Source organism: Adiantum capillus-veneris, chromosome 22 (assembly GCF_014529385.1).
Source record: "Adiantum capillus-veneris isolate H3 chromosome 22, ASM1452938v2, whole genome shotgun sequence".
Taxonomy (NCBI): domain Eukaryota; kingdom Viridiplantae; phylum Streptophyta; class Polypodiopsida; order Polypodiales; family Pteridaceae; genus Adiantum; species Adiantum capillus-veneris.
The window spans coordinates 60,495,897-60,513,641 of record NC_140952.1 but is presented as its reverse complement, the minus strand read 5'-3'; the positions used below and the strand labels follow the sequence as shown (position 1 = coordinate 60,513,641).

The window sequence follows — 17,745 nt, the reverse complement described above, 5'->3', positions numbered from 1 at the left end:
AAGCTATCCGCGGGCCGACGACATGAGGTAAGCAGGTGCGTCAGATGGCATCTAGTGGCGTCAGGAGGCCGAACGGGGTCAATACTTGCACGTGGATGAGTACGGACACAACGTGGATGTTTTCTTGTGATAATTATGTAGAAAGGTCATCATGAGGACCATATTTTGGGGCCACTTCACATGGTGGCGAGACGCATTATTGGAGAAAATCGAGTGCCAGGTGTGCGTATGGATGTAGCAGGGTGACAACTATGCACTGTGAGGTCAGTTTTTGGCCTGTTCGGGGTCTGTTTGAGGTCATCTAAAAGGCCAAGGGTGCCCAACTAATAAAGCTAAGTGTGGGAACTGAAAAAACAGAGAGAAGACCAGAAAAAACGTGGAGAAGAGAGGAGGAACAGCCGCTGGTGTATTTTTGCTCATTTTGGAGCTTGTTTTGGCCGTAAACTGCTCATCTGAGGTCAGATTTGAGCACTTTGACATTGTAGACTGGGGTTTTGGGCCGTTCCGGACGCGATGGCGCTGTCCATTTTGCCAAATTCCTCACTCTTTTCCTGCTGTTTTTCTGTGTAAGTTTCTCCTATGAGCAAAGTTTCTGCTCTAGTTTGTGATTGTATCTGGTATATTTTACCCATTTTGTGTGAGCTATTTGCCCATTGGTGTTGGCCCAAGCTCAATTGTATTTAAACATCAGAAATTCTCCTCTTTTGAGCTGAGTTTTTTGGGGGTGTGTGTGTGTGTGTGTGTGTTTATGTGGAGTGGACAAGTGGATAGTCTCTCTCCTCTCACTCCAGAGGTGTGTTCCCTGTCTCGGCCAGGTGTGTTGTGTAATCCGAGTGGTGCTCCATAGTGTGTGTGTGTGTATATCCTTCCAAGAGTGTGTGTCGGGTCGTTATAGAGGCACTGTGTGTGTTTTCATCCCGCTCACATTCTTTTGGCGCCCCCACGGAGGATCTTCTTCGAGTACCTTCTGCTTCGAGCTTCGAGCTTCGAGATTCGGGATTACAGGTTGCAGATTACAGGTTACAGGTTACAGGGACAGGTACAGGTATAGGTGATTCACACAGGTACAGGTAGCTTGAGTACAGTGATATACTAGCAGTGATGTCACTTGCAGTTGTTGTGGGAATGCATCACTTGGCGCCTATTTGAGTGCATTGTCTGCTGGATTGTACGTTACTTGTGGAAACTACCATTGTACGCATTTGTGGAGCCATACTTGGTTGTATTTGGCAGTCCCAGCCATTTCTGAGACTTGGTCTGGAAGATAGTCATTTCTGAGACTTGACTATATGCGATTTGCATTAGCCTTCGTGTGAGGGTCGATAGCGTGAGGTTTTTATTGAGCTGGGGGATTCTCAAATGTGGAGATCCTTTCGGTGATACAGGTAGCTGGAGCACCCTTTTTGTGACCTCGCCATAGGCTATGTACTAGTGAGTCCTACTTGATGCTCGGGTTCTATTCTTGACAGTTTATGCATACATAGACAGTCTATATTTTGGGTTCCTACTGCTCTACTTCTGGGGAAACTCTGTCGAAATTTTCCCAAGTTATGATGGCTGGTTTTTTGGTATTTTGAGCCATTTATGCTGTTATGCTGCTGAAATTTGGCCAAAAATCAGAGGATAAGTCAGGTGTGCCTTCTTGGGAGCTTCATGGTTGGCTTTAATGGATGATCAAAATGGCCCTCATTTCACTCCTTTTCATTTAACTCAAAGGATTCAGATTAATGTTCATGTGTCCAGGAAGATCTTTTTCCAGCAGCGCATAGTCTTTATGTTTGGGCCAAGAAGATTGAGAGAGATCCTGGAATGTCCTTTGCCTGTTGTCATTCCGATGATCAACTATGAAAACTCATTTGATGTGCATGTGTTTGTCCTTATCTAAAGCTGAGCTCCATTGAAGTTTCTGGGGATTGGGAAGTGAAAAGTTTTGGGTTCTTGCACGTGTGTTCAAAGGGATTCTCAAAGCATTGTAACTTGGGTAACCATGGCTTTCTCTTATCCGGAATTTCATGGAAGAAGTGGTGAAGATGCGGAAGACTTTCTGGAGCAAGTCAAGGTGGCATGCATAAGCAACAATATGTGTGATGAGGACAAGATTTTGAGGCTATTTGGATTGCTTTTGAAAGATGAGGCCCGTGTTTGGTTCATGGATTTGGAAGCTAAAGAAGCAGTGGCTTCTTCTTATGGTTTGAGTCTTGACAAGTTTATAGAAGCTTTTTTAGAGCGTTTCCAGGTTTTTGAAGATGCAAATGCAGTATGGAATGAGCTCAATGCTCTTAAGCAAGGTTCTTGTCAAGGTGTTGATGCCTATGTACAAGTTTTTACAGATTTATGGACTCGTTGGTGTGTTTCTCTTAAGGATGAGACACCCTTATTCATTGAAGAAAAGTTTTTTTGTTGATGGTTTGTCACCTTGGTTGCGGTTCGAGGTTGAGTTGAAGAGGCCCGAGTCTTTTGAAGATGCGGTATGCATTGCAAAGCACAAGGAATGGAAGTTTAAGCGTCTTGAGGAACATGGTATCAGTACAGGTATGCATGTGCAAGATAGATTTGACATGGAAGATGAAGTTAAGCCTAAGCAGGTGAAAAGTAGCCTATCCTATGATGTTTCTCGTTTCTTCCCAAGGTCTATTGTGAAGCGTAAAGAGGTCTTGCAGGTTGACAGGTTTCTGGAAGAGCCTAAAGAGGTGAGTAATGCTTTGGATACAGGATTGAAAAGTCTTGAAGAAGATGCATTGGATACTTGTGTACCTTGTGATTCTGGGTGTGAGTGTGAGGTTGAGGTTATTGATGATGAGCATGTATCTTTGGATACTAGTTCCTTGGAAATTAGGGAAGAGGGCAAGGTTGAGAGCCATTTTGTGGATTTGTTGGATGTGGAGCCTGTTTTGAAGCCATATTTTGATGTATGTGCAGTGATTGAACCGATTTGTGAGCATGATTGTGGTTTAGAGCAGGGATCTGTATTCTTGAAGACTGATGAACCCATGCTAGAAGCTATGGATAGTGGTGCTAGCCATGATTATGATGTGGATAAAGTGATGTGTGATGATGAGTATGCTTATGATGATGAGAAGGGGTTTGGCATATATGAGTCCAATCTTAGCTATGTGGATGCCTATGCTAGGGATATGTGTGCTGCAGGGATACTTTTGTGCTTTGGATATCAACAACTTTACCTTCACACAATGCTTTTAGCTACTTGGGTGCATGATTTGCAGGTTGTTGCTATGGCTGGTGAAGCCAAGATGCCAGGTGATGAGTCACTTGAGTTGTCTCTATCGGCGGTTGGGTTGAATGTGGCATGCAATATTTATGCTTTTGGAACTCCAGACAGGGCGGATGTGTTAGTTGAATATGCCTATGGTGCATTTTGGTTGATTGTTGACAAATGTAGGTATGGTGTTATGATGCTTCTTGTGAATCAGGCGATATGCCTTTGGCCTTTTGATCCAGGTGGAATGAGCATCTACTAGTGCTGCTGCTGAGCATGAATGCTCTAATAGGCTAGGGGGTGGGCAAATTATGTCAGGAGTTTTTTGGAGCAAGGGATTGCGCATATGTACATACACATGCATGGTGCACCAAATAAAGAATTGCCCATTTTCCAGAGCTAGGTGGTTACGTGGGGCCCACATGTGTACAGGTAGGACAACATGTACATAGTGCATCGATTTTCACTATTACCAGTACCAGTGTGTTTTTTCTACAATAATGAGGAGTTGGTAGCGCTTAAAACTTCTCGAGGAAGCTATCCGCGGGCCGACGACATGAGGTAAGCAGGTGCGTCAGATGGCATCTAGTGGCGTCAGGAGGCAGAACGGGGTCAATACTTGCACGTGGATGAGTACGGACACAACGTGGATGTTTTCTTGTGATATTTATGTAGAAAGGTCATCATGAGGACCATCTTTTGGGGCCACTTCACATGGTGGCGAGACGCATTATTGGAAAAAATCGAGTGCCAGGTGTGCGTATGGATGTAGCAGGGTGACAACTATGCACTGCCAGGTCAGTTTTTGGCCTGTTCGGGTCTGTTTGAGGTCATCTAAAAGGCCAAGGGTGACCAACTAATAAAGCTAAGTGTGGGAACTGAAAAAACAGAGAGAAGACCAGAAAAAACGTGGAGAAGAGAGGAGGAACAGCCGCAGGTGTGTTTTTGCTCATTTTGGAGCCTGTTTTGGCCGTAAACTGCTCATCCGAGGTCGGATTTGAGCACTTTGACATTGTAGACTAGGGTTTTGGGCCATTCCGGACGCGATGGCACTGTCCATTTTGCCAAATTTCTCACTCTTTTCCTGCTGTTTTTCTGTGTAAGTTTCTCCTATGAGCAAAGTTTCTGCTCTAGTTTGTGATTGTATCTGGTATATTTTACCCATTTTGTGTGAGCTATTTGCCCATTGGTGTTGGCCCAAGCTCAATTGTATCTAAACATCAGAAATTCTCCTCTTTTGAGCTGAGTTTTTTGGGGGTGTGTGTGTGTGTGTGTGTGTGTGTGTGTCTATGTGGAGTGGACAAGTGGATAGTCTCTCTCCTCTCACTCCAGAGGTGTGTTCCCTGTCTCGGCCAGGTGTATTGTGTAAGCCGAGTGGTGCCCCATAGTGCGTGTGTATATCCTTCCAAGAGTGTGTGTCGGGTCGTTATAGAGGCACTGTGTGTGTTTTCATCCCGCTCACACCGTGACACAAATAAAATCACCATGAGAGATAGCCACATGCATATGTAATGAAGCAAAAGAGAGTTGGAGTGAGAAATTTCTTTAGACCAATTGAATAAGTGTGGAGAAACAAACCAATGGTAAATTGAGAATAGAACACTTACTTGATTTCTCGCACACCTTTTAAGGGGAGGACAGACGCTGGCTAACCATCACGAATTGCGACACTTGAAAGTTTTGAAGATGATTTCATGATCATTAACATAACCATGAGAGAGATCATGATGTATTTACAAGTTATTGAGGTGCTACAAATGATTTATTGGGTTGATGGAGTAAGAGATTGTAGAATGGAAAGAGTGGAGAATAGAGTTGCACTTCCTCCAAAGAGGAGGGTTAGGAGGGAGGATGTGAAAGAGGGAGAGTTGGGGTTTTCTCTACTATTGATCAAGAAACAACATGAAGTTGAAAATATAGGTGTGTGTCCTTGAGTCTCTCCAAGGGGGGCTATTTATAGTTGTGTAGGAGTGGGATTATGCTACACTTAATTAGAGTAAGTGATTAGACCTAATTAAGTGTCCTTTGACCACTCATTGAATATTGGACATAAAAGGGACTATTTATTCACCAAAAATATCATTTTAGACCGTGAAGGCTCCATAGGGGTGCATAATGTGTGTGGGCCCCACCATGAGGCCCTACGGGTGGCTCCTGCGGGGTATCTCAACTTGTCTGTCTTGGCATTTAGAAAGCATCTTTAGGTTGGTCCCATCACATGCAAGTGACCTTGAACACTCATTGCTCTTCTAAAAGATGAGTAGGGGAAAAATAAGATCTCACCCTCTTGATTTACTTGATTTACAATTCCCTTTTGCTGCGAATCTGATAGATTTACACTATTTTGACCATAACTTTTTACCTGTAGCTCGGAATGACATGCTTCAAAAGGCAAAATTGACCTTCTCAACATGTTTGATATGAATTTGGACTATTCTTCACGCCCATGCACCAAGGAATTCAGTTTGGAAGGTCCACACTAGGCTAGGGAACCTTTTGCTTCCAAGTCTTCTTGTATGGGCCCTTTGCTTGTATGCATCCAAGGGGAATCATGCTTTTTCAAAAGGTTATGATGCTTAAACAAATAGAGGAGGGCCCAATATTATTTGCTTGTGAAAAGAATATACAATTGGAGTCTTTTTGAAAGGAGAGAAACTATATGTATATTCTTAAGAGATATTGGGCCACCTATGTAGGGGGCATAGAAGACTTGTAGAGAGGGACCATAATCTTTGGTAAAGACAAGTGGAGAGTTGATTTCCATGGGAATTTATCTATATGGGGTGGAAGATGGATATATTATTTTTCTACTACTAATTCACAAGAGGTAAGAAAGTTTGGGGGTATATAGTTGGTTATTGTATGCTTATTCTATTTACAAAGAAAAAAAGAAAAGGGTGTTAATATAAATATATGACTAAGGTGACATTTTTGGGAAGAGTATAATGTATGTGTCACCACAAAGGTTAAACAAAGAGGGGGAATTTACTCTAGATAACTTAATAGAGTAGAAAAATATATACACATATGAGGAAGAGGACGTTGAGTAGGCTAACAAATGTTGCAAAAAGATGGTTACCATTTTATGCCACTCATATTAGCCCTCCCCCAAGCCTAGAGATATTCATATCTTTAGAAGGACGGTGTTGCTTCTTTTTCTTCTTTTTTTTCTCTTTTTTTTTTCATTTTTCCTTTTCCACTTTTTTTTTTCAATAGGAGGAGTGTCATGCACTCTTTTACTGCATTAGACCTGCTTTTCATTACCTCAATCCCATAAATCGGAGATGGGAGGGTTGCCTTGGGTATGTTCAGATTCCAAGGCTGGTTCTTCTTTGCACATCAAAGCTTTAAAAATAGGTGGAGCATTTGCCAAGCCGAAGGGAGCCATGTCAATTTGGAGCTTAGACGATGTAGGCAGATGACTGCCTATGAACACATTGATACGTTGAAAGTAGGGCTTTAATCTCCATCCATTGACTCTGGTCTTGTGGAGTTTTCCTGATAAATCTGCTGATTTGTAACTACCATTCCCAAACTTTGTTTTTATCATGAAAGGTCCCTCCCATCTTTGCAAAAACTTTTTGTCAAGTCGAGTATCAAGTCGGTTATCATAGCAAAGAACCAACATACCTTCCTTCAATCCTTTCCCCTTGAGCTTCTTGTTGATTTTATCCCTTTGGCTTGTCGCTTTGGTGATGTAGTGATCAATGGACTCTTCTCTATCTAGCTCAAGTCGTTGGAGATCTAAGATCCTTTCATGTAGAACCTCTTTTGGTTTTTTTGTCACTCTTGCAAGAACGCGCAAGCTTGAGAGCTCTACCTCAATGGGGAGAAGTGCTTCCTGTCCATAAACTAGATGAAAAGGGGTGAATTGGGTAGATACCTTGAAATATGTCCTATATGCCCAAAGAACAGCCGTCAAATGGTGATCCCAATCGTTAGGCCGGTCCACAACCTGCTTAGAAATGATCTTACATATCATTCCATTCACTTTTTCCACCAATCCATTGCATTGAGGATAGTAGGGTGTGGAATGCAGGTGTTTCACTTTTAACCTCCTCAAGAGATCATTCTGAAGGTCAGTCCTAAAACCCGGGCCTCGATCTGATAAGATTTCTAGGGGTGTTCCAAACCTACTACAAATATGATCAAAAATAAACTTTGATACCTCTTCAGCTGTGATTCGGGTTGTGCTTGTTGCTTCCGCCCATCGTGTCATGTAGTCAACACCCATGACGATGAAAACCTTCCCTGTAGAAGTACGAGGTAGGGGACCTATTGCATCCACACCCCAGTTTTCAAAAGGGCCGTAAGATATTATTGGGACTCGAGGCTCATATGTTAGTCGTCTATCCCCAGCAATTTGATATGGCTTACATGCCTTACACCAATATTGGACATCACGATGTAAGCTCGGCCAAATAAACCCTGCTTGTAAAATCTTCCTACTTGTAATATCTTGAGAAAAGTGACCACCGAAGACATCATCATGACATGAAAGAAGAATTTTCTCTATCTCTTGCACACCTGGTACTCTCCTCAAGACCATATCTTTCCCTTTGTGATATAAATCATCCCCGATCAATTGGTAAGGTGTGGCCTTCTTAACTAGTCTATGTCTTTGCACCTTGTCTAAGTGTTTGGGACACTCACCTGCTTGTAGAAAGAAGATAATGTCTTTTAGCTCCTCTTGACCTTGATATATGGGTTCATATAGTTTCACACCTCCTACCCCCATTTGAAGCTTTTCATTTGCGAGTAAGTCTGCTTCCTTGTTATGAGTTCTCACAATGTGTTGTACTTGTGTTGCTTTAAAACCCTTCATCAAAGCTCTTACACTACTAAGCCACTCAAACAATGTACGATTCTTGCACCTCCAAGTCCCTTGGATTTGACTGACCACTAGCAAAGAATCACCTTTTATAATAAGTCTTTGTATGCCTAATTATTTGCATTCTTCTAACCCAAGGGTTAGAGCACCATACTCAGCCTCATTGTTAGAGTGAACACTGGGTAGATTGATACCTTTTCTAACCATTACCTCCTTTTGTGGGTTCAAAATGATGATTCCCCCTCCTGCTTTGTCTTGTTGGCGTTGATAAGCTCCATCAAAGCATAAAGTATGGGCATTATCAATCTCCTTTACTTTGAACTTTTTTGAGCCTTCCTCTCTTTGTAGTCGTGATCCTTCCCTTTCTCTCACTTTGTAGGTGAGAATGTCTGCAAGTCCTGCTCTTGTGCTATCTTCTACAAGGAAAGTGTATTCAAATTCTTGGAGTTCAAGCACCCACTTTGCTATTCTAGATGAGAGGCTCATGTGTTGTACTACATATGGTAGATTGTGATCTAAGGTGAGAAAAACAAATGGGACAGGGAGAAGATACGATCGAAACTTCCTTACCGCAAACAAGATTGCAAAGACCACTTTGTCCATTTCAGTGTATCCCTTCTCGGCAGGAGTCATCACCTTGCTTGCAAAATAGATCGGCCTCATGTATGATGTTTTAGGATCTTTTTGCATCAAAACAACACCAATTTCTTCGAAACCTACACTTGGAGTGACATAGTAGGTCTCCTTTGGATCTGGTGGCATTAGGATTGGGAGAGAGCTAAGAATACCCTTCACTTCCTCAAAACATTTTGCATGTTCCCTCCCCCATTCAAATGTAGATTGGCTTGCCAACCTATGCAAAGGGGCGATGGCTTCTGCTAGGAGATGGATGAAGCGAGACATGTACCTCACTTTGTGGTTGAAGGTCATTAGCTCCTTAGTTGTTGTTGGTGGAGATAATGACAAAAGGGCCTCTACTTTAGAGGGATCCACTTGAATTCCTTGTGAAGAAACCACATGGCCTAGCAAAACCACCTGAGATTCACCGATATGACACTTCTCTGGGTTGAGTTGTCCCCCAAATTGATGGAGCCTCTTAAGCCCCTCTTCAACCTTTTGGCAATGAAGTGATCTACAACTATAAATACAGAAATCATCCATAAAGACTCTTATGGATTTTCCAAAGAATGGATGAAATACAAATATTGTGAATCTCATGAAGGTGCTAGGAGCATTGGTGAGCCCAAAAGGCATTACTCTGAATGCAAAACATCCCCAAGGTGTGATGAAGGTGGTTTTTGGTTGGTCCTCTTCTGCTATTCTAATTTGAAAATATCCTGAATACCCATCACACACAGTGTAGCATTCGTGACCTGCTACTTCATTCAAAATTTCATCTTGGAAAGGGAGAGGGAAGTGGTCCCTCTTTGTCGCAGCGTTGAGGGGTTTGTAATCCATGCAGACCCTCCACTTACCATTCTTTTTGGGAGTGACTACAATAGGTGATACCCATTCGGAGTTGGATACTGGATAGATGAAGCCAGCCTTCAAGAGTCGATTCACTTCTTGTAGGAGAGCCTTTTGTTGCACAGATCCTAGTCGCCTTAACTTTTGAGCCACGGGTTTGGTCCCTGGTTTCAATTCAATTCGATGCTCTATTACATCTACACCTCTTATTTGTGAGTAGTCAATGATAAACAAATTGGGATACCTCCTTAACATATTGATGTAGGACCTCTTCTCCTCACAAGTAAGATCTTTTGCAAGCATCTTCTCAAATCCTTCTTCAAGGTGGTGGCATCTTTCATCCCCTCGTGTGTGATTGTCTGTTGGCTTTTCTTCTACTGGAACATCTTGAGTGTTGGCGTTGAATACAATTCCCATTACCTCCAAAGAAGACTCCTCTTCACTGGTTGATGCAATGGTTGATGCTTCCTCATCACTTGAGTAAGGACTCTCCTCCTCGCTCTCTTCATCTGCCGTGGTTTCATAGTTGATATCTAGTTGCTTTCCTTCTCGCCAATCATACACCACCAGTTGACCCTTCTTAAGAATCAAACGACCACTTCCCCATTTTTGATCTGCATTCACAGCAATGAGCCAAGGCCTCCCTAGGATGATGGGATAGCCCTCCCCCTTAGCTGGCATGACATACATATCCACTCATGCATCTATGTTACATACAGAGACTTTTACATTTTCAATGATCCCCAAACACTTCACACTTGAGTTGTTGGCTAGCCTAGCTTGACAATTAGAGGACTTTGTAATTTCAAGCCCTAACCTGTTCATTGATTTTTCCGTGATCACACACATTTGAGCACCACCATCAACATATACATTAGACACCTTTTTACCCCTTATGTAAGCATCCACAATGGGTTCCACATCTTTTTGTAGCTTTGAGGCCACAACCTTAATGGAAAGATTTGCTTTCTTTTTTGGAATTGTTGTACTTACCAACTTTGGCCATTGCCTTCTTACTTTGGCTGATAGGTGTAGAAGTTGAGGCCATGAAATGTTTGGCTTTTGGGTTTGTAAATCCTCCAGGATGTTGTAGGGCTCTAGCTCCTTTCCCAATGGGAAGTCGTTGATACCAATTTCCCTTCGCCTTGATCTTTTCTTCCTACTACTTTCAGCTTCTTCCATCTTTGACTTCTTCTTCTTGTCCCTTCTGGCTGAATTTGTTCCTTCACTTCTCATGTCTTCATCCTTATCATGTGCTCTTGTGCGTTTTTCTACCGGCATAACATCAAAGTTTAGAGTATGCTCATCTATTACCTCTTCTAGCTTGATGATGTTGACTCCTCTTTCTTTCTCCTCATGTGGGACGGGAGGTATATTTGCTCGTGGTGGTGGTCGACAAAGGATTTGTGGGCCTTGAGCTTGTTCTTGCTGCACAGTGAGAGGAGGCGGTCTGGGGGGATATATGTCTCCCGAAAGTCGCCTTGGATGTGGACAATTGTACATGCCATGGCCCATTTCATTGCAATTCCAACATCGCAACTCTTGAGCTTGTCTTCGTTGATTGCGATTCCCTTCTCTTGGTTGTCGTTGTTGAGGTACGCCTTGTACTAGATTCAGAGTGAGGTTCTCAAGTTGTTGAGTTAGCCTTTGTAAAACCTCTTGTTGAGAGTTATCTCCTATTTGTGAAGATTGTGCAAGAGGGGCCCTAATTGGTGCTTCCATGGTTTGTGAAGACTCCCTCTCACTCACTTCATTCAAACCCCTTGCTCTATGTGCTTGGAAGTGTAGTTTTCTAAACTTGATGATGGCTACCTCACGTGCTTCTTCGAAGGTGGATGGGAATTTTAGCTCTACTTTAGCCTTTAAAAGTGGATACAAGCCAACCATGAATCTCTCTTTTTTTAGAAAGTTAGGTGCACCACCATGATTTTCTAATGTAGCCTCCCACCTACCCCATAGATTGACAAAGGTTGCTTCATAAGAGGGATAGTCTTCAAGTGATACGTGCTTATGTCCAATAAGACATTTCCATAGTCCTTCAGAAGTATCACCTTGCCCGAACTTGGAGAGGAAGCTTGCTCGCAGTCTCTCCCAATTGGACTTGATTTGGGGTTGCAAGGTCTCATACCATGCTTTAGCTTCTGCTTTTAGAACCAACGGGAAGGCTCGTAGCTTTACTTCCTCTTCATCTCTCCCGGATATGAGATGTGTCATCTCCAAGTTGTCAAGAAACTCTTGCGCATCTTCCCCACTTCTTGCATAGAACGTGGGAAAAGAACTTGACATTTTGTTTAGACTTTTTGAAATCTCTTTTTTTTTAAGAAACTTTTCTCTTACGGGCCGCACAAGATTATTGACACTATAAATCTGATTACATTAAAATGAAGATGTACACATCCATTGTTAATTCGTACTTTATCATAGGTAGAATAAATGGATTAATTGAAGCATTGATTTCATTGAGGCGAGTGGATCCAAATATCCTCCTTATGATAGATTGAAACCTAAACTTAGTTGCAATGATTATATGAATGGATTGCCGAGCAATAGGCCTAAAAGGTTCATTGTTTTGATCGTGATTCATGTGCTACTCCTCGTTGTTGGTTTGAAGACCTCGTTCCTTCATATGGCCCTTGAGCACCCCTTCACCACTCCTTGTTCTTGCCTTTAAAACAAAATGAAAACGTGAACATCAAAAGAAGTTTCATAATTGATGATTGGAAGTATAATTGGATTGGGTGATGCCAGTATTTCTCTAAGTCTTTCTGCACCAAACATAAAAACAATGCGTTGCTGGAAAAAGACTTTTCTATCTATGTGAACATTTACTCTAATGTGTTGTGCAAAATGAAATAGATAGATGGGAACTCCATTGTTCATCACTAAAAAATTTGAAGGTAACTTGGAAATATGTTCCTCCGTGGGGGCACCACTTTATGAGGGCGAGCTTTTTTGAAATGGGACCTCTAAACCCAAACCAATGGGCCTACCCTCACAAAATGTTCGTAAAGAGGTACGCACACTACTTGGGGCACCACCGTCTTTTGGGAGTGGAGAAGGAAACCAATCAAAATTACACATGCACTCACCTACTCAAGCAACACACTTTGAAAACCCCCTTACTCTCTATACACTTTGGACACTTGAACCATCAACGATTATGCAACCCAATGCCCTGCATCAAAATGAAATATGAAATTTGTGGAATTGCATTCACCTTCTCCCCATAAGAATACCCATAATACATCCAAACTCTTCCTCTCTCAAGCACTCATCAAAAATTCATGTGCACAAGACTTGCCTCTCAAACACACAAGAGAATCACTTACATCAAACTAACACACTTTGCATAGAGAGCTCATCTCCATCTATGCAATGCCGTGACACAAATAAAATCACCATGAGAGGTAGCCACATGCATATGTAATGAAGCAAAAGAGAGTTGGAGTGAGAAATTTCTTTAGACCAATTGAATAAGTGTGGAGAAACAAACCATTGGTAAATTGAGAATAGAACACTTACTTGATTTCTCGCACACCTTTTAAGGGGAGGACAGACGCTGGCTAACCATCACGAATTGCGACACTTGAAAGTTTTGAAGATGATTTCATGATCATTAACATAACCATGCGAGATATCATGATGTATTTACAAGTTATTGAGGTGCTACAAATGATTTATTGGGTTGATGGAGTAAGAGATTGTAGAATGGAAAGAGTGGAGAATAGAGTTGCACTTCCTCCAAAGAGGAGGGTTAGGAGGGAGAATGTGAAAGAGAGAGAGTTGGGGTTTGCTCTACTATTGATCAAGAAACAACATGAAGTTGAAAATATAGGTGTGTGTCCTTGAGTCTCTCCAAGGGGGGCTATTTATAGTTGTGTAGGAGTGGGATTATGCTACACTTAATTAGAGTAAGTGATTAGACCTAATTAAGTGTCCTTTGACCACTCATTGAATATTGGACATAAAAGGGACTATTTATTCACCAAAAATATCATTTTAGACCGTGAAGGCTCCATAGGGGTGCATAATGTGTGTGGGCCCCACCATGAGGCCCTACGGGTGGCTCCTGCGGGGTATCTCAACTTGTCTGTCTTGGCATTTAGAAAGCATCTTTAGGTTGGTCCCATCACATGCAAGTGACTTTGAACACTCATTGCTCTTCTAGAAGATGAGTAGGGGAAAAATAATATCTCACCCTCTTGATTTACTTGATTTACAATTCCCTTTTGCTGCGAATCTGACAGATTTACACTATTTTGACCATAACTTTTTACCTGTAGCTCGGAATGACATGCTTTAAAAGGCAAAATTGACCTTCTCAACATGTTTGATATGAATTTGGACTATTCTTCACGCCCATGCACCAAGGAATTCAGTTTGGAAGGTCCACACTAGGCTAGGGAACCTTTTGCTTCCAAGTCTTCTTGTATGGGCCCTTTGCTTGTATGCATCCAAGGGGAATCATGCTTTTTCAAAAGGCTATGATGCTTAAACAAATAGAGGAGGGCCCAATATTATTTGCTTGTGAAAAGAATATACAATTGGAGTCTTTTTGAAAGGAGAGAAACTATATGTATATTCTTAAGAGATATTGGGCCACCTATGTAGGGGGCATAGAAGACTTGTAGAGAGGGACCATAATCTTTGGTAAAGACAAGTGGAGAGTTGATTTCCATGGGAATTTATCTATATGGGGTGGAAGATGGATATATTATTTTTCTACTACTAATTCACAAGAGGTAAGAAAGTTTGGGGGTATATAGTTGGTTATTGTACGCTTATTCTATTTACAAAGCAAAAAATAAAAGGGTGTTAATATAAATACATGACTAAGGTGACATTTTTGGGAAGAGTACAATGTATGTGTCGCCACAAAGGTTAAACGAAGAGGGGGAATTTACTCTAGATAACTTAATAGCGTAGAAAAATATATACACATATGAGGAAGAGGACGTTGAGTAGGCTGACAAATGTTGCAAAAAGATGGTTACCATTTTATGCCACTCAGTAGCAGCCTTTTACTACATTGATGTGCTTGGGTTCAGTGTCATTAATCAGAGGCTCAACATCCCAACTAGCACATTTCAATAGACTCCACAAGAGGAGGGGGCATGATCTTGGACTCAGGCACTATATACACATATGTGCTAAATGTTTCCTTCGTTGCATTGCAGCAAGCATTTGATGCATCTGTGAGGTTGCCAAGATATACAAACCATCCAAACTTACCCCTCTATTACACAGCAAGTGGGTAACCAAGCACGGCAATCCCACCCTTGACTCTCCACATGCAAGGACTGGATCTCGACCTCCCTCTGGAGAATTACTTCATTCTAGTGCATAACGAGGGGAACTATTGCCTTGCCATGATCCCCACCGTTGCCGGCATCCAGATCAAAGAAAACATGCTCCATCAAAATTACAAGGTGCTCTACAACATTGATAATGCACAAATTGGCTCTGCATCACATAACTACCTGTGTATGCATCTACTAAAAGCATATCAATGCTGGTTAGCCTTGCCATTGTTGGACATATCTTGGGATCATGCACTTGATATAGCATATTTTGGAGTATCTTGTCAAGTACTTAACCTTCTTGCTGCAGCTACCAATACACAACAAGTCTCAAGTACAACATTCTTTCCAACAAGGTATGGCTGGAAATTTGATCTCATGATTTCAATTCCCATGCAAATGTCTTGCACAATGTTGTAGGCCTTCAAGATGCAAGCATGTGTGAAATGTATTTTGAGAGAATTGTGGAGGATTGCAAGCATACATGACAAGGGGCTGCAAAAATAAATGTCAATCAAAGCACAACCATGTGTAGCAGCCCATGTCTTAAATCTTTTTATGATCATCCTTTTAAGCCCATTTCAACATTTTGTTAGTGGCACGAGCCTTCAAGTTGCAAGCATAGGTGATAGCATCTGAGGAGAAACCTCACCTCACATCTCTTTACATGCCTTTACAACATTTGACAAGAAAAGGTGAACAAGAAATTTTTGTTCTTTTGCGAGCACGTCGCATTTGGCATACATGTCCACTAGAGCACATGTTTAAAAACTTGGGCAATACCACATGCCTTTTAGATGCAAGCATAGTTGATTGCACCTGTAAACAAGCCTTTACTTTACATATGCTAACACGAGCCAGAGCTTCTTTGCAAAAGCTCTATTGGATATATCCTTCTATCAAGGCATTCTAAAAGATGATATTCGATGCAAGAAACTCACAAAGAATGTTGTGTGCTTTTACAACATTCAGTATGAGAAGTTGAGTAAGATTTTGTTTTGCTTTTGTGTGCATGTGACATTTGGCATACATGTCTACTAGAGCACTACCAAAGCAAGATGTGTGGAAGCCACCTCCATCGCTTTATCAAGGACTTAAACAATCTATATTTCACTTCTAATGGCAAGAAAAAATCGCCACAAATATCAACTTGCATGCAGCTTACAAATCAGGCCAAATGGGGAGTGGGAAGCACTCTCATACTGGTGATATCTCACTATTTGCATCAGCCTCTGTTGGCTACAAAATCAGCATTAGAATATATACTAAAACCATCCAAATGCAACTCCAACATTCATCTCATTTTCTCAGAGTCAACACAAAAACTACTCAAGACATGTGGATCTTCCATACACTTTGAATCCTCCATAACTAATGATAAGGCACATAGCCAAAGATGCACACTGGACTGGAAACAAGACTACTACAATCACACGTAATATGTGGTTGCCCATTCCACCCCAAGTATGCTGATAGAGCCCAGAGCTTCTTCACTATGGTCATGTTGGGCATTATCCTGCAATCAACACGTTCCAAGAGACAACAAATTGTACACAACACTCATGACAAGCAATCCACTTGAAAGAATACATGCATTGAGAACACTAGCATACATGTCACCCAAACCGTCGCTTTGCAAAAGCTCTTGTGACTGGCAGTCTCATTCTAAATTCCCTTGCCCATGTGAACATCTTCTCAATATCATCGTGAAATCTCACCCATGTGAACTTCTTGTGCACAAGGCCCAAGCATAGGTGATTGCATTTGGAAATAGGCCTTCACTTTGCATCTGCTGAAACTAGCCCATAATCACATTAGGCATATCCTACATTCAACCCGTTACAAGAAAAGACATCCTGTATAGGAAACTGTGAAGAACTTTTCGCGCTTTTGTTTGTGTTTTTGTGAGGACATAGCAACCAAACCTTTGCCAAGTAAGACATGTTTCTACAATAGCCCTTGACTAGCAATCTCATCACAAATCATTCATCCATGTCCATGTCGTGCACATGCTTTCAAGGTGCAAGAATAGGTGATTGTAGTCAAATTGAGCAATATTTGGCAATCAACACGTTCCAAGAGATTAAATTCTATACAAAAATCTCATGATATCCAGTCGACCTAAGTGGATATGTGCATTGCAAACAATCTAGCATGACCAAGACTTGCTATGCATATCCTCCTATAAGTGCATTCCAAGAGGAGGCTTTATATGGCAAAAAAGCCTCACTTAGCATCTTCTAGAAATGTCCCCAATATTCCTTACCACAACAATGTTAGGCATATCCTGCAATCAAGATACTCCAAGAGAGGACTTTCTAGCACTCATCAAGAACTTTTTGTGACACCACATTTGGCATACAAGTAGACCAAAGCACTTCCAGCATGAGACATATTTTTGCGACAGTCCCTGACTAGCAATCTCATAACGTCTTGTGCAACACAGTCCTTCAAGGTGCAAGCATAGGTGATTGCATTTGAAATCTGGCGTTTACTTTGCATCTATTGAAGGCAACCAAGAGATTCTTCAACAAAGTTATAATGAGCATATTCTGAAATTGGTGTGTTTTAAGAGCCAGTGCCACACGAGAAGCTGATTGAGAGTTTTCATGCTTTTGTGAGGATGCCACATTTTCCATACATGCCAATGAAAGTGCTACTAAGCAAGCCATATTTTTGCAAGCACATGACTAGAAATATCCTCATCTGTTCTCTAGCTAATGCTCAAAGTCTTGGGCAATGCCACAGGCCTTCAAGATGCAAGGGTTTGTAGGATGAATTGGCTTGGTGTATCTGTTAGTTGGGAGGGGTGGGGACAATCTTGGGACAATTGAGTTCATCTGCATCTGCAAAATGAGAGTGAGGATAGGTTAAGGAGATCTAAGAGTGATCCGCCATCTCCCCTTCAAAGAGAAAGTTGTTGGAAGCAG

The 17,745-nt window shown here is 41.7% G+C and overlaps 1 protein-coding gene across 1 annotated transcript in view; it reads right to left on the bottom strand.

Moving 5' to 3' along the window:
• The window catches only part of LOC147429447 (uncharacterized), a 94,840-nt gene that overhangs the window by 32,175 nt on the left and 44,920 nt on the right, over positions 1–17,745 (bottom strand). Inside the window, exons 2-3 of the mRNA XM_086495021.1 lie at positions 7,378–7,566; positions 6,588–7,302 (exon numbers count right to left, since the gene is read on the bottom strand). Coding sequence (XP_086351147.1) covers positions 6,588–7,302; positions 7,378–7,566 — 904 coding nt within the window. The remainder of the gene's footprint in view (positions 1–6,587; positions 7,303–7,377; positions 7,567–17,745) is intronic.